This window comes from Solea solea, chromosome 1 (assembly GCF_958295425.1).
Source record: "Solea solea chromosome 1, fSolSol10.1, whole genome shotgun sequence".
In the NCBI taxonomy this organism is placed as follows: Eukaryota; Metazoa; Chordata; class Actinopteri; order Pleuronectiformes; family Soleidae; genus Solea; species Solea solea.
In genome coordinates, this window is record NC_081134.1 from 4438055 (window position 1) to 4462220 (window position 24166).

General features: G+C 38.9%; 1 protein-coding gene across 1 annotated transcript; it reads right to left on the minus strand.

The window, feature by feature from the left end:
• pigk (phosphatidylinositol glycan anchor biosynthesis, class K) lies at positions 1–24022 on the minus strand. Its single transcript, XM_058645011.1, has 11 exons — positions 23914–24022; positions 23639–23692; positions 23429–23520; positions 22338–22473; positions 21375–21486; positions 20850–20946; positions 19907–20024; positions 18858–18968; positions 16591–16763; positions 10158–10233; positions 1–1461 (listed from the first exon to the last, which is right to left on the minus strand). Exons 1-11 carry the CDS (start codon positions 23977–23979, stop codon positions 1345–1347), a joined length of 1152 nt encoding a protein of 383 aa, XP_058500994.1. The 5' UTR covers positions 23980–24022; the 3' UTR covers positions 1–1344.
• Between the last annotated feature and the right edge of the window lie 144 nt (positions 24023–24166).

The following is a 24166-nucleotide window of genomic DNA, read 5'->3' on the forward strand; positions in this document are numbered from 1 at the left end:
TTAGATTCCACATTTAACCTTTAATCAGAATATCACAACCCTTCCAATAGCAGAAATAAAATGTGTTCGCGGTCCCTGAAAGCGGAGCATGGGGAATGAGATGACAGGAAATAAGACACAAAGAGGGAAAGAAAAGAAAGATGAAAGTGTTCCATAAATAATGTACAGGAAAAGGACTGTGTTGGCTGACGCAGCAGCTGCCTATGATACATATGGATTCATTTTAAACTCCATCTATTTTCCATTTAAGCCGTGAGGGTAAGTGGCCGCAGGCACCCGATGGGCAGACCCTAACGCCAGAGAGAACACAAACTACCACTGGTTCAATCTATATTCTTTAAGCGTCAGTCAGGCCTCCAACAATGTGCCTGATACACTGGTTACACACGGAGAGAAAGGCTAAAGAAAAAAGGTGGAAAACATGTCGAGGCATAGAGGAGATTCATTTCGGGCGGCCACTGGCTTACTAGGTTATCAGTCACTTATCGCGGCTGTAGTGCGAGGCGAAGAATGGCCGAGGAAATAGCTGTCCATTACCCACAACACAATCAGCTGAGCGCAAGGCTGGAGAGCTAATGGACGTTTCCACAGGGAGGGCAATCTGGTGAATGGGAAAGTGGATGGGTCCATCATGTGAGATGGGATTATGTGCGATTGTTATCCTTCACAAGCGCGATATGACGGTCAAGGGGTGTAATGTATATGGACGGTGGACACATTAAACGGTAATCTCTCCACAGCCCTCTCACAGCCAATCAGCCTGCAATCATCCCACGTTTTCCCCTTTGTGACCAAGCGCATACATTCCGAGTAGCACTTAAAAACATTCCTCCTCCTCTTCCTGCTGCTGCTGCTGAGGTATGCAGAGCAACGCACTCCAGAAGATAAATTAAATTCTTATCCCAGACTCAATTCAGCACATTTATAACTAAATCAATGCAATTATAGAATGGCTTCACAAAAAATAAATATGGTAAAAAAAAAAGAAGCAGTTCATAAATCAGTTTAAAATAGCACGAGTGGTGTGCCCATGCACATGGGGGGGGAGGGGGGGGTCATTTTTGATGCACCATTTTTAATTGCTGGAGCCTGTTTTTTTTTCCCTTCTCACTTCTGAAATACTTCATTTTCATACATCAGTGGAGAGTTATCATCGTGAAGAAAAAAGTGCCACAACCTGCATCACACAGTATCAGCACAGGCAGTTGTGGTGCTACACTTCTTCATTCCATTTTCTGGTAAACAAGCCTGTCACAAACCGAACCTTCCTTCCCTCTAGCAACAGCTCCTGGTCTGCAGCGTCATGTCTTCAGATTTCCAGCAGCGTAAATGCCTTAAAAGGCCTCAGAAGATGTGTTTGAGGTGTTTGATGCCGTACGTCTTGAAAAACACCAGGAGGATTAGAGTCCACAGGCCCAGGATGAAGCCATCAGGAGGGTGCCAGTCTTTCTGCTTTGGTTTCTGAGGGGAAGGGTTTCGGAGTGAGGTGAGGTGAGGTGGGGTGGGAGTTGGGGAAGGAAAGCATAAAGGAGTGGGGGTGGAGGAGATAGCAGGTTAATAATAGTATGTATATTCTTCCTGTGGACGCCACCACTTGATTACGCTGTCATTCACACAGGCACAGAATCACACAGAGACACACTGTATCTCAACAAACACTATGAGTACACTATCTTTTGTCCCACACATACAAACACAACTGTTCGCACAAAAAGCGCGCGGGGGGGGGGGGGGGGGGGGGTCTGGGTCTGGGTGAAGCTCATCAGTACACCTCCCCTGTCTTGTGTTTGTCCCATTCACTGCCACATCATCACTTTGTGTATGATTATACTTTTAAATCTAGCCCGTATTAAACATGCATCTCACAAGGAGCACATTTATATGCTAATGAGGCTGCAATATTCTGCAGAGAGATGAGATTTAACCTCTAAGAAATCTTTCTCACTCCTCGGCTGGTGACAAAGCTATGGATAGGTTGTGAGGATGCACTTAAGAGATTTCTGTTATCCCTTGCTATACAAGCTGTCATTATCCAGTCGGGAAATCACCAGACAGAAAAGGCATCCACTAAAGCCAAAACCCGAGACTTGGCGAAGAGGATGAACCTGCGGCACGCGTGCTCCAAATGAGCCTGAGTCACAAACTGTACACACAACGATAGGAAGACATGGAGTACATGAAAGCCGCTGCACAAGAGTGATGTGTCTCGCTCCAGCTCACCTCACTGCGACTACAGTGGCAAGGTGCATTTAAATAACGATTAAAAAACAAATATATTGAAACTGAAATAAGTTAACATATTTAAAGGTCTTTCCTGCATTGCAAACAACTTTGTCAAGGATCAGAACGCATTGAATATTATGTAAAATAAAGATATTCTTCATGAAAACAGTACATGAGTATCAAGGATAACTTAAAGTATACCTTGCCCAAAACATGTATCTAGATGTTACTGAATCAATGTGGCAGAGGTTAATTGACAGGCAAAATGTTGCCCTTTTTGTTAATAAAGAACCTGTTGTGGCAAATTCCTCTGTGTAGATTTAATAAAAGAATGATTTAACACCAGACGCTAAAAGAAAAGTGTTTATAAAGCAATGACAAAACCAGAGGCAGTTAGAGACACTGTAAGACACAGAATAAAACAGCCTACACCACAGGATGATGACACAATGAAACCTGCTTTCACATCCCGATGCAGGTGAATGCCAAGCAAGAGAATTGTCCAGCATAGTTTACCCCAATTGTGAACAGTTTTGTATACTGGGTGAAAACTGAACAAAAAGTGAATACAATTATTTGCAAATCCATAGCCATATCCATTTCAATACACACTCAATCTGAATCGATGCAATTTGACCAACTGTAGAGAGTCTTACAACACAACGCATCTATTCATGAAATGGCTTTTTCGAACACAGAATCAAATGAATGAATATGAAACTGCTTTGACTGCTGAAAAAAATGTATTCATTCATTTAGAGACAAAGTTCATTTCAGGAATTGTGTATGTGTGTGTGCCACTGTGGAAACTCTGTGAGGTTTCTTTATTTTCAATATAAACTCTGGGTTGCGACAACAACACTGTCAATTTCTAATGTAAGAAGACTGAAGACAAGTTAAATTGGTTTCTTAGTTCAAATTTATTTAACAGCTGAGTCGATCAATAGAGCTACACTGCCATCCAGAATACTAAAACAGAGACATAAGGCCTTTGAAGGCTGGGTATCGTCTACAGCGTAAAGGCTGGATGCCATCAAATTTTTATTGGTGAAAATGTCTGCTGACAATAACCCGAGCTTGATGAAATGACACGTAACTCACAATATTGTTGTTATCACTGCAAATGTGCGATAATTGATGAATTGGAAGACAATCATATAACTTTATAGTACAATATCTGTCTATAACAGATATGTCCATCAGTCTAAATGCGCCTAAAAAGGTACAGTGCAGGATTTGGAGGAATAACATTCTTTTCACCACTGTCATTACACCACTGTCAACTTTTGTATCGCTGCCACGGGAAGTTATGAAGTAGTGACGCAGAATTTTAAAATCGCTGTATTTTAAAACTCTAAATAATGTTATCTGGTGCCAGTAAGTGGATAATTTCCCCATTTTAGGACTAATAAAGGATTACCTTATATAGTAATCCTTTCTCACAATACTGTATAACGTCACAAAACCATCACATAGCCATTGTTGACATTCTGTCCAACTACAGTCTAATCTACAGTATAATCTAGACGCAACAGGTGAAAAAAAGGGTTCAAAATTGTTCTGTATTTACAGTAGATACTGTCTGACAGAAAGACAAAGAAAGGTACAGGTTATGTGGTAGAAAGCACTTCAAGCTCCAAACGACAGTGACTTTAGTGAACGACAGACAATGACAATCAAACTTTGAAGGCTTTTCAGTGTCTGATTCAATGGCAGTGACAAGTGAAAGTGACAGAAAGTACAGCAAAAAATCTCAGACGACACACTCGGCCGGGGTTTGTTTGACTGTCAGACTAGCAGACAATTAAGTGGGTGTTTAGTCAGAAAACAGCTCTGTGTAAGAGGCCGTGAATGACAGAGTCTTTTGTAAACACAAAGGAGGAGGGGGTGGTGTGTGTGTGTTCGTGCGAAACTCTTTTTTGTAACTTTAAATTGGATTATCGTTTATTTTATCAAGATAGTTCAGTATGACGATTCAGTCCTTTGATTTTAACCAAGTTTTTAAAGTTGTTACTCTGATATGACTATGAACAATATTCCATCCTGCAAAGATGGATAAAATAATTATTGACGGTCCAAAACACATGTCAAAGTTCACAGAGCACCTTTTGCAGCTGTGATTGCAGGTTGACTCTATTTTTGCTGACAGTGCAAGCAGAATTCCCCCATGTGACACATTTCTTTTACCAGGTCTATTCTTGCTTTGTTGAAACTGAGGAATCGCCCCCAAATCCCAAATTAAATTTACCAGCACATCTGAGTTGTCATCCTCCATGTTTTCTAGCTAAACAGACACAGAGCTATGACAACAGCGATCTGTCCCATGGAGACGCTGTCATAATCTCAAGAAAACAAAACCTGACAGTTCAGACAGCCATCACATGGCCACTGATTTCTAATTTCTGTCTGTCCTGGGAGAGGGATCCCACCTCTGTGGCTGTTCCTGAGGTTTCTCCCATTTTCTCCCTGTAAAAAGGTTTTTTTGTAGAGTTTTTCCTTACTCGATGTGAGGGTCCAAGGACATCTTGCTGCTGCTACTGACATCTTACAGTACGTGACTCAGATCTGTGTAACATAACAAAATCCACTGTAACCATGATGACAAAGAGTCCAACAGGAGAGAAGGTGAGGGTGAAACAGGGCACTGGCGGGAATGTTCTTAAGAGGCCACTCGGACATTTGGCCTCCAGGGGCAGTTGACCTCGGTGACAAAGTTAGCCAGTGTTGCGTGACTAGGACTGTGTGTGTATACAACTGTGCATAAACGCGTAAATGCAAACCCCTCGGGTTAGGAAGAGCAAGAGGGGGATGGATCGACTGTGACAGGGAGCCGCGTCAGCACAGATGGCAGAAAGAGGGGCACAAAACACGAGGGAAAACAGTGAGAGCGAACAGACATAGATATAATAGCTTGTTGTTTTACCCAAGATTTATCCAATTAAAACATTTAAAAATATTGTTTTTTGCAACTTTTTTACTCAGGAGCAAAAATCTACCTTTTATTTAATCATGAATCATAATTATCATGAATTAGTGATTACATTTTTTTTTTATATTGATGACCTTATTACCCTGTCCTACTGGTGCTGTATGACATTTGCGTCCACAGCATTTGCTTCAGATATTCTCCTGCCAACTACTAATAGTTCAGTATCACTGAATAATGTTCAACTGAGCTCATATGAGAACGCAGTAGGAATTCTACGGGTCTTATGAACTCACCAGATAATTTTCAGTTGCATACATTACAGAATCCAGAAGTCATGTCTGAAAAATGACTCTGGTCAGGTATTGTTGTTGTTTTGTTTTGTTTTTAAGTGAATACTACTGAATAAAACCGCTGCAACAGTTAGATCATCCTTTTCTTGAAAAGTTACCTAAATTTCAACCTGTGTTGAAGGAAAGGAGGAAGAATCTTTTGAATTGTTCTTTTGGCAAATGAAACTGCATGCATAAAAAAGGCAGATTACTTACACTAAAGAAGCTGATACGTTATTTCTTGATAAATGAATAAATTTAATGAGTTTTAAAAAATATATATATAATATTTTATCAAAATAAAACTATTGACATGGCCCACACTTTGACACTTTCTTAACTACTTTATATCCATGAAGTAGTTTTGATGTCTCAAAGTTCAAAAAACAAACAACAAAGAAAGATATGAAGGAGGCGAAGTAAAACATTTGGGGCAGTAATGAGCTAGAACTGAGCGAGAGGAGTGGAAAGCAGAGCAATAGTTTTCTGACCTTCACTAACGGAGCCATTGACATGCGACTGCCAAGGACAGGGATGTGCACTCAAGCACACATGCTTTCTGTTGTGTTTTCAATTCAGTGGTAAAACTGATTAACAGCTACCCATTTGATTGATTGGTGCTAATTAACGTGGTTATGCAGGATACTAATGGTCACTGAAGGAGGTCTGAAATGCCCTGCCAAACAATAATACTGCAAGGTCAAAAACTGCAGAAAATTTATGTTGTGCAGAGCCAGAGATGACAGAGGGGCAGTTATTGGAAGTTGCCAGGACACTCAAATATATTATCTTCACTTTTAAAGCTGTAGTGCATGATTTAGCTGATTCTGGTTGTTATTATCCCGCCTTTTTTTCTCAATCCTCAAGCAGAAAAGATGTAACATTATTTGTATGCTGTGGCCCTTTAACTTGAAGATGGGCTCTGTCAGGCAAAACTATCAGACCAGACTGAGGGAGCGCTTTTATATGCATTGGCAACAAGCTGTTCAGCATGCTGAACCACCGGGTTATTTGAGCAGTGCAATTCACTTCTGAAACTTTTCCTGGGAGCTCATTTGCATTGTCAGTCATACTTCAACCCACTTGCTGTATCTTGTAGTACAAGCACAATGTTGCTGTAAATGTCACCAGGCTACTGAGAAACACACAAAGAGAGTTGTGTGGAGCTGACAGGCTTAATCTGCATTGTGTAAATTACTTTTGATTAAATGTAAAAGTTATAGACACTGTAGTTTTAGTTAAAAAGTAGTAGATAGTTAAAAAGAGGGAGGGGAGCGAGGGAGAGAGAGAGAGAGCTCCACCTAGTCATTTCCAGAAGTGAACATATTGTGATTAGGCAACGTGATGAGATATGTGAGGGTGGGAAGAGAAAGTGGCAGGAAGAGGGGAGTCATCCCGACACTGCCAATGTTGACAGGGCATTAATCAACTCTTCACACACATCTACATGCACAACAAGCGGGGAGTTTGTACACACACTACATACAGCACAAGCTTACAGTATATACCCACTGTCACGCTGATGAATTTTCTGTTTACTCAGTCTGCCGGTCTACTAGCAGACTGAGAAATGCTTTTCTTAGACAGTGAGAAAGATGTGTTTTTATCAGGGGCACGACTGAAATCTGCTTCGAAACACTTGGGAATGAATATTTTAGACTTCAAATCAAATGAGATACAAATCACATCTAGTTCTTCAGCTCAGACAAGTGCATCTGATCAGGGAGAACCAAAGACAGAGCTGTGCTCCAGCGGCATAAACACAAAGACATCTCAGAGAGCGCCACATCCAGTATGACAGCTAATCAAAAACAGGAGAGCTGTCAATAGACTTGATGGTCATTCTGCTGCAGTGCAGATGGACTATGGCGAGGGGGAGCGAGATGACTCAGTCCATCAGGACTCCCATCTTCAACTCAGCGGGAGTGCTAGCCGATAATCGAAATCTCTAGCAGGGGTCGTCGGGTTGAAGGGCGTGTTTGTGTGTTATACGAGTGGGCGCATTTAAAAAGAGAGAGAAGTGAAAGAAAGACAGAATGTGTAAAGATGAGCAGATGGGGAGTGAGGGGGAAGACAAAAGACTGAGCCAACATATGAAGCCAACTAACAGACTTCAGAGGCTTTAAAGGTGCTTGTGTGATTGTTCAAGCTTTCAATGGAGCAATTTCTTCTACATATTGAAGATTAAAGACACAGTTTATAAGATGCTCTTATGTGAGCAGCAGGCAACAGATGTGAAATTGGTCCATGTTTTGCTAGGTTTTTGAGCCAATTTCTCAGAGTGCGACTGGGTGTGGGAACACCTCCTGTCTCAATCACGACTACTCAATAAGCAGCTGGATCGGACCTTTACTATAACCACAAACTGTTTAGTATCCAACTGCATAGAGGAAACAAAATTCACTTGAAAATTGAACTTAAGCAGCCAGGTTTCTTGTAGACACTGAAATGTGAGCCAGGAACATTTCACGCAGATTTGAACTCATTTTACTGTCCGACTTTCTTTTACCTCTTTTTAGGAAACTGCTGTTGTGGAAATCCCACAAAGCAGCTGCTTTGATCCATTGCTTTAGCTTCAAAAATCAAACAGCTAGAGTTGACACTTTGCATTAGTACATCTACTGAAATTACTTGGTATCTCGTTAAGAATACTGAGTGAGGCAAATGTTTTTCTAGGCAAAACTATCAAATTAAATAGTCTGTCCTCATTTTTACTTTCAAATCACAATATCTAGGAGGGGCTGCTGAAAGATGGCAACAGAGGAGGTTTAGACAAGACACCTACAAGAAACTTAGAACATCGTTATCTTTATTGTTTTAGTAATATAGGGTCATATTTGATGCAAAATTGTGATTTTATGTCTGTTAAATTCTGTAATCTTTGGTATTTTGAATTTAATTATGTGACTGAGGGTGTGTCCTACATATTAGTAAAGCTTCCAATGAGTTGCTGATGCAATAGAACTTTTTATAGCAGTCTTTTTTTTTTACATGAAATAGTAGGACAATTACATTCTCTACACACTCCATTTAGGCTAAACGAGCCAGGATACTGCTATTGTTCAAGAATAAGGAGAGGTTACACTGAATACTTGAGAGGATGTTATTTCTGGAAAATAAAATCTGTTATTTTAATAGAGAACACACATTTCCTATATTTTATGGTTGCATTATAATAAAGAGACTGAGAAATAATTTTATATGATTATATTATAATTGCTAAATTAACAAATCTAAGGATAAATGTGACTTTTCTGATGCATAAGTTGTAGTGGGAGTATAGAACTAGGATTTTTTTTTTTAAAAGCCTATAATCTTGCAAGAATGATAAAGGAGCCAAGACCAGCTATTCTAAAATGCAGAACACGTGTCGTATAGGTGGAATGAGGAGGAATAGGTGTTCATTTGTGAAGGTCGGCTGACTGAAAGCCACAATCCATTTGTGAATGAGGTGAATGCACAATTCCTCACCACAATACTGCCTATCCACTCTGCTGGATTTCACAGCGGCCCCTCCACACCCAGACCAGGCGGCACTTGCATTTCACACTTAGAGCCGTCACCATGGAAACGGCACAAAGACATCTGTTAGTGGATGTTGTACATAAGTTTCTGTGTCCAAATGCTCATTTAGAATGAGCATCACACGTTAATCATGCATTAAAGGAGTAAAACTGCATGTGCACTGTACATACATCAACCAGGCGGTCAGGTCCTTTTAAAATGACATCATCAGGACATCATTTATATCAGACCTGGGTCGTGGTTGTGTCAAACAATATATTCACTGCACTACAGCACAGTAGTATAGAATAATAGTATTCATTATATAGTGCAGTAATTTGATATTATCAATATAGTAAGTTATAATTGAATAAAATCAGAATTTTTCTAAATGATGTTTGTTGTGTGTTTGTATGCTGCCCAATTTACACCAAAACAATACTACAATGTATATGACATTGTTTTTTGACTTCATGGTAATGTCATCGTTACGGTCATATGATGTGTAAGCTGTCGGTCCTGTCTATAGTCCTCTAAGATGGATAATATTTGCTTTGTAATAGATTTTAAATGGGTTGAACCACTACCTCACTAGACACCATGCAATTTATAACTAAGCTATATTCTAATGCAAGGATCAGAACATATTAATTACCAATTACTGAAATAATTTACATTAACATATACATCCTCAGTCAGATATGCTGCATAACATTTAACATTCTCTATATCCCAAATTGCAGCCTTTGCAATTGGGTAGTTTCAAACTGCAATTTTGATTTGAAAACCAATTCATGACTTTCTTGAATTACCATATGATATAAAGCCATAATATTTTTATGTATATGCATGGAATTGACCTTGTACCAATTACCCCAAGAGTTAACAGTTACCCTCCAAAATAATATTCCCACCAATTTTCTTCCCACCAAAGTCTACATTATTATGTTATTGGGTTATTTTGTGACACATACACACACACGCAAGCACAACCACACACACACACGGGATAACACTGTCTGTAAATGACATAAAATATACCAAATAATAAAACTCAGTGTTCAAATTTGAATAAAATTGACTGAAAATGTGTCTGGATTGTGTCAACATGAGCCTGCCTGAGTGGTTATGAGTGTCCTCAAATGACCCTTTCGTGTTTGTGTGTCTCTAACCTGATGGATGATTTCAGACACCGGCAGCTGGTCTGAGTATGAGTAAGTTTCTTTTTGCAGCTCTCCATTTGCAACACTGAAAGACAAAAACACACAGAAAACAGCAGGCTTTTAGCATTAATCTGGAGGAAGTGAATTGCACTTTGGAAACATTAAGCTTTTGTTATGTGGAACCATTACTCAGTGATGAAGAAAAGCTGTCTGGAAGACGAACAGACTCCAGTGTCTCTGTTGGCAGGGTGTGTGTGGCAGAGGTGTGTGTGATTGACAGATCATTTGAGAGGCAAGTAAATGATATGCAGAGAAAATTGATGCAAATGAACCCATTTTTGCCTCTTAGTGAATGAATGAAATCCCCCAAAGGATCCATAAGAGTCTAAATCATTTTGATAATATATGGATCCTGTGAACCACAAGAGAGCTCTCTCTTAAGAACAAGACAAATGAAAAACAAAACACCTTTTTTTTTTTTTACTATTTCAGAGATGCTCAGACGTTAGACTCCCTATAGCCACATGTAGACTTCTACCAAAAGAATTTTGTTTCGATTTTCTAAAAACCTGGATGAGCATCAGTGCAGGCATGAAAATGAGAAGATGCTTTAGAGTCGACTTCACTATTCACACGGGGCTGGTGTTAAATTTGTTTTACTGGTAAACAACCTCTGATGTTTGCTGTTGACACTACACAAAAACATTAACATGCCACGGCATCTCAATCACACCCACAAGTGCCCACTTTGGACTTCTCTTGTTTGCTTTTATGGGTTTACACACATAGAATATACAAATGAAACTCTGAATGTTATTCTCGCTATAATGAGCTATTTGGAACTAAATTACACAGATCCAGAAAAAAAGTGGAAGGAGAAAGGAAAGACAAAATGGAGTAAAAAAAAAAAAAGAGAAGGTTCAGTGTGCTCACTATGTGCAGAGACAGGGGGACCATGTGGACAAAGAAGTAATCCTGATTGCAACATGTTTCAAACTGATTACTCTCCTTTCTCTGACAAAATGACAAGGGTAAAGATTCATCAGTTTTTTAGTTTTTCATTAAACTCATGGATGGTATTGTGTTTCAGGGCTCCTTGGATCACTGAAATCAATCTCAGACACCTGTGATAATTAGTTTGCCAGTTAAGCCCGAATAAACTTGCTTAACTACCTTAAGATATTTCACGAAAACTTAAGTATGACCATCATATTGTTATTGTTAGCACACACGGGTTTGTGAAGGTTTTTGCCACACAAATACATCGGCTTAAGAGAGCAGCTGCTAAAAGGCCATTACAAAGCTGCTGGTGCCTCTGGAGTCCCGCGAAACATCGAGGTGTAGGATCTTCAGTTATCCATAAACCTTCGATTTGGCCACCCCTAACCAATGCTCACAAGCAGAAACGGCTGCAGTGGGCCCAGAAATACATGAAGACTAATTTTCAAGTGCTGTGCTACCCTGGATGGTCCAGATGGATGGAGTAGTGCAGCCTTTCTCAAAATGTCAAAAAACAGCTTGCTTTCTACAAGGTTGCATACAGAATTGCTCGTTTCCAAGAAACCACACACAATTGCTGAGGAGCTCATACTGTCTACAGCTCAAAATGATTTTTGTTTAAAAAAATGACGCTGTTATAGTTATAATTGCACATTTCATATTTTTATTTGAAAATTGCTTTCTCAGGAAGCAATATTGCGGTTATTTGTATTGCTGAAGCAAAAATGTTATTTGCGCGGCAAATTATTGAAAGAAAGGTGAAATGTTTGAACTAATATTGATGTTTCTTTCAATAAATGTTATACTTGATACAAAAATTTGAGAACCACTGGAGTAGTGGATGGTTGGTGAACAGCCACCATGTCCCAACAAGGCTGTGACGTCAGCAGGGAGGTGGCAGAGTCATGTTTTGGGCTGGAATCATGAGGAGAGAGCTGGTCGGTCCCTGAAGGTGTGAAAATGACCTCTGAAAAGTATGTGGAGTTTCTGACTGACCACTTTCATCCACGGTTCAAAAAGAAGAATTGTGCTTTCCGTAACAAAATCATCTTCATGCATGACAGAATATCACTGCATCATTGGCTGCTATGGGCATAAGAGGACAGATACTCATGGTGTGGCCCCCTGAACTCAAGCCTATTGAGAACCTTTGGAGCATCCTCAAGCAAAAGATCTATGAGGGTGGGAGGCAGTTCACATCCAAACAGCAGCTCTGGGAGGCTATTCTGACATCCTGCAAAGAAATTCAAGCAAAAACGCTCCAAAAACTCACAGGTTCAATGGATGCAAGAATTGTGAAGCTGCTATCAAATGAGGGGTCCTATGTTAAAATGTAACTTGACCTGTTAAGATGTTATTGTTATTAAGATGACCATTTTCAGTTCTTTACAACCTATTAAAATGTTGTGCGTAATAAGCATTTCAAGTTTTTTTATATTTGAAAAAAATGCTGTTATCATTGGGAGGTTTTTTCAATAACGAATTATACTCTATTGGTTGATGACTAGAAAATTATCAATATCAAGAACAATATCATTTGCATAATAATTTGGAATGCGGAGTACAACACTAACAAAAACAACAGAAATATCTTTAAACAGTACATTAAGTGATGCCTTTTCTGTAAGAAGAAGAAGAAAAATGTTTTGAAGGGAAGAGAAGAGGATTTTCCAAAGATTTGGTCAATTTCATTGATACCCATGTAAAACCTCTTGCATAATGACAGCATATCATCAGAATTAGATATTTTTACTAGCTTTCTATCGTTGTCTTGTGGTGACCTAGTTGTGGTGACTTTGTTTGACGGCAAAATAAACCATCTTTGTCAACTCTATAAAACCAGGACTTCAATAACAAAAACACATATAAATGAAAAATCAACTGCAACAACTTTTTCTTAACCCTGTTAAAACCGTGATTGCCTCCTGTATTGTAGTCTGGAAGAAGACTCACAGCACGTGGTCAAAGTCAAGTGGAAGCTGTTTTTGGACAATCAAAGTCCAGGTCAGGCAACTGCTGACAACGCGAGCCATATTTCCCATATTGAGTGACAGTGGCCCCCCTCCAATGACTCATTGATGATAAAAGCATTTTTTCCATTATATCAGTTTGGTGAGTATTTCAATCGGAAACTTAAGAAAGTAAACTAATGGTGACAGGACAACTGTGGAAAAACAAACAAATATCTCTGCTCGTTGTGATGCTTCATGCCTTATTACTTTGTGAAGGAGCCACGAGTTTACAGTTTTGCCAGAAATAAAGTTGTGTGTTTTTGAGAGAGGGCTGAAGGCTTTGATTGTTTTTCACCTTAAAGTGGAGCAACATTTTCTCTATTTTTGTCTCTTCCTTCTCTCAAAACTGCATTTGCTCAACACCTTTATCTGGTTTTTACTCTCTTGCTCCTTCTAAAATCTCTGTCTCTTTCTATTTAACTCAATTTCTCCCCTTTTGTCTCCTCTGAACATGACTGTGTGTCTGGACAGAAGCTGCTTTGACAGAGGGAAGAAAAAAGGCTGGACTGGTTGGCGGGGTGATGATCTCCTGCTGAGACCTTCATGTACACCAAGATCTGACTGAGGGCCCCCACAAGTGCCCTCCCACCCTCACCATTTCACTTAGTCAAAAAGACGAGCTCTAATTCGATTAAAGCCATTTTAAATAGTGTGATTTTGGAGAGAACGTCTTAGTCCACTTAGCCGATTTTAATGGATGTGACCGTGCTGCTCCACCTCCGGCCCTGATACCACTGCCGTCTCAAGGTTCCATCTTTAGGTCAAACACATTTCCCTTTAACATCTGCTCTATTAAAGGCCAAAGGATACATCCTCAGCTTTAATTTAGTGCTTATAATTAGACTCAACAAATAATCATTTTGAAATCAGGCTCTCTCATGCAATAATATCGGACCTGCTGAGGGAGCATTTGTGTCAAACTGCTGAATGACTGTTGAATATGTATTTGTGTTATCAGTCATACTGCTTAAACCTGGGTGTCACGTGACCATGTATTTCTAAGTCCCTGTATGACGTTAAGCCTACGTATAATGAGGATTGAGTGCGTCCATTAAAATGTCGTCTCCATCAAGTCTAATCCACATAATGGAAAAGACTTTCCAAAACATGGCCAGTTTGAAGTGGGTGAGAGGAGAAAAGAGAAAAAGAGAGGGATGAGAAACAAAGAGGACAGAAGAACAGGGTATTGAGGGAGAAGCATGCACATCCATCTCACCAGCTTATGTTGGTGAGCTGAAGGCAAATGTCAGACTCGGTGGACAATAAAGTGATATTCTTTTCTATTCTATTCTATACTTAATTACCGCCTCTCACTGTAAAAGTAATTCTGTCTGAATGGGATGAAAGGACACTAACGTGACATCCTGTATAAGAGAAAGTGTCAGTAGACTCTGTAATATGCCTTAACTTTTGAAATAGAGACCTTGAGTCATTCTTAAAAGTGCAAAGATGCTGCAACTGCTTTGCTCCATCACTAAACTTAGCTCCATCGAACATCACATGAATAAGTGGATTGCCAGGCTGTTACATCATAATTGGAGATAAAATGTCTCTCTAAGACTGAAACGAAGTAACAGCCAATTCAAAAATACCAGTGTTGTGTTTAACGCGTTGCATGGAGGGATCAGCATTCCTAATGTGTTGAACCTAATCAATACTAAAGTAATAGGGGGGAAGTTGTGTGCAATGACTAACTAGCCTGAGGCCAAAACAGCCAGTGACTAAAACGTTTTGGCAATTGCCTCTAATTACTAATTAGCAGCCAAGCACATTAGATTCTTTGACTTTATACCTCCCAATGGTTCAATTACAACCCATCTTAATGAAATTAACCGGAGTGAAGGGAGGGTAATCATGAATGAAGTTTTACTTTCTACCACACCTGTTTATACAGCATCTCAATCTATTTGCACCTTAAAGGTCATAAATATGATATTGTCTGCCACTAGATGTCACACGAGCACCAGCCTCTCAGACCAAAATAGATGGCCATAACTCCCTTCTACCTTTAAATTTTAAGACGGTGTTGCAAAGACCAACGAACCAGAAGACTGAATAAAGTTACCCTGTGTAAAGGACAGCCAACAAAAAAACAAATCAGCTAGCTGTTATGTGGACATATAAAAAAGATTTGTTGCTTCTCATCCAGGGTTTCACTGGGAGACTGAGTCTCCAGGGCTTGCAGAGGGGCTAACTAGTAAGCATTGGCTTCATAAATAAGTAACATTCAGCCTATCAATCAAATAATAATTGGCAAATTCCGGTTATTAAAAAATGTCAATCAGTCTACATCTCCTCATAACATACATTATCTCAAGGTACTTTACATGGTAAGGTCAAGACCATACAATTATTACAGAGAAACTCAGAGGAACACAATGAGCCAACATTTGGCCACAGTGTAGAGAAAAAAACTCCCCTCTCTGACAGAACCAGACTCAGAGTGTACGGCTGTCTGCCTCGACAGTTTGGGGTAGGAGAGAGGAGAGAAAGGAGGGGGAAGGAGAAGGGGGTTATTGAAAGAGAGGTGGGTGGAAGAATGGAAAGGAGAAAAGAAGATAGAGGAGAGATAGACACCAGGATTGGTTGTTTCACAGGAGTATTTCAAGAAACAATAACAGTAAAGCTATAGTATAGCTTTAAATGATTCCATATGAATGTATGTGGGCATTTAGTGCATTAGCTTTGTTTCCTTTATTTTTTTTTTTTTTTCTCTGAGAAAGCAAAACATATGTCACCAGCAGGCAAAGAAGATGTGCAGATGCTGTGTAAGAGTTTGATACTACTGCCATCTAGTGGTCAACCACATCTATCACAAAGCAGAAGAATGCAGTAAATGGATTTGGATGCAAGTACTCAAGTTTGCCACAAGGTAGAGCCAGAGATATTCAATCAGAAACACTGCTGCTCCCTCAGTAGCAATTACAAAGTGTGAGTCAACAATAGCTTTGCAATCATGTGAAACTAAGTTGTCATGGCAGCATGCAAAGTGTGGTTCACTTTATCGGTAAAAGGGGCTCTCAAAAAATCATTAGTAGTAAAAATCAGTGTGAATAATGATATGTGCTCTAAATAGAAATTGAAGACTAGTTAGAGTGGGAACTAAGTGCAATGTAAATGTGTAAATGTGGCCTCAAGCACTTCAATTAAAAGAAAAGGAGGATGATCTCAATTTAAGCTTTTACATCCAGACTGTCCCTATTCTGCCTTAAACATCACCTCTTCAGACATTTAAATGTACCCATGTCTAAGCCAAGGTTACAGTTTTCATTTGAATTACCATGTGAAGGTTTTTAACTGAGGGTGGGAAACGTTTTGTGTGCAGGTGGTTATCCACATCAGCCTACCTTCAATTTAAAGTCAGTTATTTTAAAGATATTTGAGTGAGAACATTCGTCAACAAGTAAGTCAATTTAATTCATTCAACTTACTTATCATCCGAGTGCACGATGGGAATAGTCATGTTGATGGTTTCCATGGTGATCTCCACTTTGCGAACGCTACCAAAGAAATCCGTGACCAGGACACTTCCCGGGTCCCTCTGGAACAGGTCGGTACGGTGGCCTGGAGTGGACACACATTGACTTTTGGGACACACCTTGAACTGGAAAAGTAGAAAAACCACAAATGTTGTATTATTATTATTATGCAGCTAATTAAAACAGACCTTGCAAACTTAAGAAAAAAGGAAATTCTACTGTTTGTACTGCACTTGTCATTTTTATTTGCAACATTCAGAAACATCCATTGTTACGCATAACATTAGTGACCCCTGAGTGAACTGCAGTTAACACACTGTATTTTATTTAGGAAAACTAAAGCGGGTTGATCAGCTTCAGTGTCATGCTGACAACTAATGTAAGCATCTGTTCATAATTTCAACTATGTTAAAAAAAGCACTAGTAGGTCAGCAACTAATCTAATGTAAGTTAATAACAGTGAAAGAAATGTGTAAGTGGAGATAATAAACCAAATGCCTATAAAATAAGAGTTTCTAAAGGTTTCTCTTTTTTTCTGTGCCACGAGTCAGTCGTTTGATAACGACACACTGTTTCTCAGTTAATATTAGCTCATGTTGCATAATAGTGGCACTGTAGGGACGCGTAAGCAAGGCGGCGAGACAAGGCATTTGGGTATGAGCATAAAGGTCACATCTTTCAGATTTATAGGGAAAATGTTTCCCAAGAGAACTTTACATAGACGCTAGCAGACAGGCTGTCATAGGCAAAGGCAGAGAGAAGGTCTGACCATTTACGTTCCGCTACAATCCATTCATGCAGTGGGAAATGGAAAAGCTATCAACATATGTACATTCCTTTAATTACACAGTATACTTCACTTTTAGAGAATTGTAATACTCAGACAGTAGTGAATGGTTTTTCCACAGTAAAGTGTCTCCTCTTTTGACTAGCTGCATAAAATGATATTAGGAGCTGCAGTGGGAAGTGTAAAATAATATGTGACAGCGTGAGGAGAAGATTAGAAGTGTGGAGCCTGACATTTGTGCATGTCATCATCAATTACAAATTTTGATGCCTGCTCTGTAACCACTTGTGGGTTAATTCTCATACGTCTGTGAACCATCGGTGTGGTGTCCGACTGGGTTCTTCATTTGAGAAGAGAAATAAAATAATTTAACTGAGGTCAACATGATTTCTATCAGCCCAACAGAGCTGCTAAAAGATATTTAGGGGAAGTCAATTTCTGTTTCATCAAAGGAAAAGCCTGCATGGTCTAGATCAAAAAAAAAAACTCTCTGGGCTTGTCAGAGAAATCCATATCATTGATTCTCAATTCTACAAAATGGCACAAGAACAAAGAATGCATCTTCAGAAACAGTTACGTTTAGAAAGAATAATAAGCTTTAGTCAATGCACATTGATAGAGGCTGAACTGCGTCCCAGTTCCCAGTAAAGTGTGAGGTGTTTTGATTTTAATTCTTGGTGAGATAAGGCGGGCTAGGCAGTCGGGATGACAAGTGGTCCCCGGGCTACAGAATCTCCACAGGAGTGTAAAAGATGAAAAGGGAGATGCTGCGGTGATTGAGTGAAAGCCGGGAGCAGTGTGCACTCACCAACTCTGCCACCATGTGTCAAACACCATCAATGGTAACACAGTATCAGACATTCTGTTTTAAGTGCTGAATCCTGTGTGACTTTCATCTGGCTACTTTAGTATTATCTAATATGAGACAGACAATGAGAGACGTGCAGGACTAATAAAGTCTCAAAGTACTCAAGGGTTGCGAGCAAACTTTTTTTCTTATGAATCTAATAAATACTCTGTATCTGTAATCTGTAAAATGTTAAAATAAAATAAAAGTGAAACATGGCCCTAAAAGAATGCAAACTATAGGTAGTGAGACAAGTCTGAAAATCAGCTTCTGCTTAATTAATAAATAAAAAAATTTTATGAATTTTAATGAAAATTTTAATGAAAACTGTTGCTGATTCATTTTCACTTAATCAAGATTAGAGTGTATAAGACACTATGATGCATTGATTATAACAAATTATTATGAGAATGAAAGCAAAGTATTAGTTTTTCTTTGTTTGTGTCCTTATTATGAATAATAATGTTGATATAAAACAGCTGGTTAACACAATATTTTAAAGACTGAATGATTAATGACCAACCCACTGACTGGTAACTGTTTTATGGTAAACATGTGCTCTCACGCACACGGGTGCATCCTCACCAGGTCATTCATGTTGGTTTTACTCGCAGGATGGATGTCTTCCAGGAATTCCAGCAGGTAGAATGTGTAACGGTCCATCAGATGGACCCCTATGGCCAAATCTGGCTGGTGCTAGAAAAAGACAGAGGGAAAACAAATGTAAGAATATCACATACATCACTGGTCCAGGTGTTTGATGGCCTTCATAAAAGTGAAAAATGTATATGATATGGATATCAGATATTATGGTGAGACAAATAAATGCAATCTGGAGACATAATCTTAGAGACTGTAAATTATGCTAATACTTATGTTACTTGTCAGGACCGCATCATGGCAGTTAACATTGCAGTGATATGAATAGTTACCTTATATCAGTGGTTTTCTGTCATGCCCCCCCCCCCCCACTGATGTATTTACAGAAGATAATTTTCATAATAGGGCTGAAAGCATTCCTTGGTTATTAATAAATTATTAAATTATTCATCATCTATTTTGATAATCGATTAATCCGTTTGAGTTTTCTGATTTTTCAGCTTCTTAAATGTGAATATTTTCTGGTTTCTTGGCTCCATATAAGAAAGAAATCATTACTGTTTGGTTTGTGGACAAAACAAGACATCTGAGAACATCATCATTTACAGGTTTGAAAAACACTAATCAACATTTTTCAACATTTTCTGACATTTTATGGACCAAGCTAACGATTCAAGGAAAGAAAATCGACAGATTAATCCATTATGAAAATGCAGCCCCTACTTCATGTAATAGTATGCAGGAATTTGACAGTTCTTCCATGAGGATGGCTAGATGGAGTATGTATGGACTAAATTAACACAGATCTTAATCGTCATGTGCAGTGTGATATACAGCAACACTGCTTATTAGAAAACAAGAGAAGCTGAGGCTTTTTTGGAGTGCTCTGCTGGATACATTTTTCTTCTGCATACCACATAAGTGCAGCTTGCTCAGAAATTGTGTGGACCTTAGCTGTATGTCATATGCCTTCTCTTCTCTCAAAACTTTGGCTAAATGTGCAAATGTACATCGTACAAGGACAAATGACTCACCGAGAGGGAGTCCTCTCCAACTTGACTGCTGGCCAAAGCCATAAGATTTGGAGAGTAGAATCTCTCGTACATGGAGGCGCCCTGGCATGTGTCAATGATGAAGAGCAGCTCATTGTATCTGAAACACAACAGAGAGAGAGAGAGAGAGAGAGAAGGGGGAAAAAATCATGTACATTCTCAAACATCACTGATGAGAGAAAACACAGCTGGCATAATATCCGTCCATTTGTTCCAATAAACTCTGAGATCACACAAACCTTCTCACCATCTTTCATACTGCAGTTGCCACGGTGACCATAAAAAAATCAGGATCTCCATTCAATGCCTCTCACACACAGCTTAGCTTGTCCCTCCCTCAGTCACATCACCCATCTTCCTCAACATCCTCAATTTAGAAGGAATTTTCACTAAAAAAAAATAATTTCACTTTCATAGAAAAACATAATAAGACTTTCATGTCAAGTTAACTCAATCACGGTGCTTCAGGTAACAATGAAGGGAGGTGGGGAAGTCTCTGTCATTGCTATAATTTGGCTGTTCAAGCTCGCAATTATCTCGTCAGCATCAAAGCTGGCGTTTCTACGCTTTTATCCAGCAGCCTGGGGCCTGACTGTCCCCCAGACACTCTATTGATAGGTTTGGAGGACAATAGATGTGCAGAGTAGCTGGAAGCAGTGAGCTATTTTGCTCATAAAGTGTCTTGCAATTCACACTGCAGCACCATGAAACAGCGACTCAATTCACAAAAAGAGAGTTTCTCCTTCATGACAGGATGTGTTTAATAGAGTATATGTAACCCTTTCCTGTCGTAGAAGTCTATGATGCATTGCAAAAAGGAGAATATTTTCCTAAAATGTTATGTAAATTGGTCATGACATGAGCCCTGCATTCAGAAAAACCAACATTCTCTTTCACCGGGAAAGACAGTCTCAACCTGAAGTACCTTCTTTTCTGCCACATTTGCTCAAATGCATCAGCCAGTTCAACATTACTGATCTCCTCAGAGTCCTGGAACTTCAGAAAACCATTCCCGCCATGACCTGAGGACACATTATTAATATTAATGGCTCATTGTTTTCTTATTCATAATACAAAATATGGCATAGACTGCATAATATCAAAGATATATATATGAAAAGCTATACACACTATGTGAGAGAAACAACAAAAAAGTACCCATTAAAAATGTACCAAGATGTGGTGGTACAACTGACCTGTGAAAACCTGTGGTTGAATGTGATGTCATTATCTATCTATGTTAACTAGGCTAAAACCCAAAATACTTGCATAAATACAGATCAACTGCAATTGCAAATGTAACATTAAACAGTTTTTGTCTAGTGAGGACTTCTTGGTTAAGACACTGTGACAGCCAGAGCATAGCAGAATATTCTTGACTCATGAAATAACTCACAGTATTGAATGTTACACTCTGATTAAAAATGTGTTGAATTTGTCCTTTAAGTACCTGTCAAGTATATAAGAATGTTGCTCCTGTCATCAGAGAGAAGACGTTTGGATCGTGGAGTACTTGGTGGAAGCCTTCCAGTCAAAACTCGCAGGAAGTTCTCCACTGTTACCTGAAACATGTGCAGGATATTAAAAAAATACATGACATTGGTTTTCACAACCTTAGATTGATGGCAAGAGATTAATTAAATAGACACTGTGTAATTTAATATATACAGAGTTAATAAAACGGTGACATGCCCAAGAATGTCAGAAAAAGACTATAATTAAACTTTACATCCACATTAGAAGGGTCAGTAATAAGGTTAATATTTTTCCACCTCTACCTATCTTTAAATAATTGTGAAAAATCAATTATTCAATATGGTCTTTTTTCTCTTCATCTTTACCAGCTTCTCTTGAGAAAGATTATAATTTGACGACAAACATAATACAAATTCAGTGCCTATTATTTTTTTAAATAACCAGCACAAAGCAGACTAAATTACAAAAACCAAACTGTGATTAAAAAGGGAAAGGCCAACATCGCTCAGCCTTGGTCAATAACAAACAACCCAGTGTTCCATTACCCTTAATTATTATGATATCAGTTAATTTCCTGGTCAACAGACAAAGCAAACACTGGACAGTGTTGACCTTACCCCATCTAATTTTCAGCATCACATTATATAATACATATCTATGTAAGCTATATTAAAGTTAAATATATTTTAACAGGTGATAATGTATATATTATAGGGCAGAATAATAAATCAGTTTTTCAAGTGATCACATGGCCAAGTGCATTATCCAAATTTACAGAAGCTGCATCATTTAATAGGTCTAACACATACAGTACATCATAGAAATTCCCACTCTATGAATTCCAATATGATTTTTGGAATTCATTCAGTTCTAATTATAATGACACACTGACATGCCAGTTTATCAAAATGCCAATGTGCCTGTAATGAGAACCAACCTCATATCCTCTGTAGTCCACCTCCACATCATCACCATAAACATTTAGCTCCATGTTCTTGTGGCTAAAAACTGTGGCAGGTTTGGGGTTTCTGTGGTTACATGCCATGTCATCAGCAAGCATCAGCACTATGTGGCTAAAAAACAAGAGAAAGACAAAAGACATTTTAAAGTCTTATTGTGTTAGAAAATGAATAAATATTACACAGGCAAACATCCTTGCCCTGATAAGTTACATTTCATTACATTTGTTCTGCAGATACAATGAGACAGTGCAACATTGCAGTGTATTATTATAATAATATTTTACTGTGTTTTATCTTATGACATAAAAACAGTAATGCAAATAATTAAAATAATAAGTAAAAAACTGAAAACTGAAATTATATTCACACACAAAAGGGCTACACACATGTTGTAGGGGTGGGAATCACAGGGTACCTCACAGTACAATACGCAATACATGGTCCACAATACCAATATTATAACCAATATATTGCAAGACAATCAAAGTCATACGTCATATCAGTCCAACTGAAGAAAATTTAATGTGAAAAGTTAAAAGTGCAGGATTTCTCTATTTATTCACAACATAGGGAATAAAGTGCATATTAAGTCTGTGTTTTGAGCATGGCTTGGGCATCTCTTAACATAGCTTTCTCCTCCATTATCCCACTGTAAACTCCCTCGTCTATGGCCAGGTAACTTCAGCCCTAGTCTACCTCATTCAGTTGCGCTGCTCCACTGTGAGGAGACATGAAGCGACGCCTGACGAGTAAAACTGGCAGGATCTGTCTACTAGTACCATAATTTATTAATTAAAATACCGATATTTGCCCTGGTGTATTGATTATCATATTGCACGAGGAAGGACGACGGCATATCAACACACCGGTATTTTGACCCACCCCTAACATATTGTGTGGCACATTTCATTTATAAGGACTATCAAATAAAAACATTTGGATTTTGTAATCTCAGAGGAAACATTTTAAGTGTAATGTAGGCAAAAGCCTTGCTTTATCTTGCGTCACCACATCTCTACACCTGCACAAACGGACAAACCAGCCAGTGCATGCTTGTTTCTGTTACCTGTCAGGGATGCCCAGCCTCTTGACACTTCTGTATACGGACAGAGTATTAGCCACATGACGGTAGTTGAACCAGAACCTGGATGTACACACCTGAGTATCAAACACAGTAATCACAAAAGACAGTAAATTAGGCACAAATCAGTTGGTGTTGCTCCAATCCTAAATTAGCCTGTCATGTAGCAATCAAGTCACATCAAATAATACTCACCAGTACAGCCCAGTTGTTAGTATGACCACTGCTGAAGAATCGCCCTGCGTTATCCTGGAAAAACAAGGGCAGAATTTAAAATTGAATTCACATGTTTTATACAATTAATTTAAAGGGAAATTAGGTTCCAGGTTCTTCACCAAAACACTCAGCAGTTAACTGGCTAGCACAGGAGGCTAACATGGCAGCGACATTTCGCTTTTCGCATTAAATTCAACGTACAACGTAATCATTTGTTGGATATTCAGAGCCGCATACAAAAAATATACACTCACGTCGATGTTAATACTGCCAGCTGACAGGACCGTTGACAATAAAATCAGTAAAGGGAGCATTTTCATTGTGCACCGGTGTTGGCAACAGAGCACATCCAGGAAGTGAATACCGGTGACTCCGCCCAGCAAGCGCTTCCGGTATAATACATTTCAGAATAAAAGTATCGGTGCGGAGAACGTCTGTGAGAAAAAATGTACATAAAAATAATGTAAAGCAGTGAAGGTGTTAAATACAGTTTGTCTCTTATGTGAT

What these genes read in the sequence shown, in the direction of transcription:
- pigk (XM_058645011.1), bottom strand. Translation starts at nt 23,979, where the DNA reads ATGAAAATGCTCCCTTTACTGATTTTATTGTCAACGGTCCTGTCAGCT. An exon ending in ATCGTGCACTCGGATGATAA is followed by an intron (nt 10,234 to 16,590) that starts GTAAGTTGAATG and finishes TTTGTCTTTCAG; the next exon opens with TGTTGCAAATGGAGAGCTGC. An exon ending in TGTCTGAAATCATCCATCAG is followed by an intron (nt 1,462 to 10,157) that starts GTTAGAGACACA and finishes CCTTCCCCTCAG; the next exon opens with AAACCAAAGCAGAAAGACTG.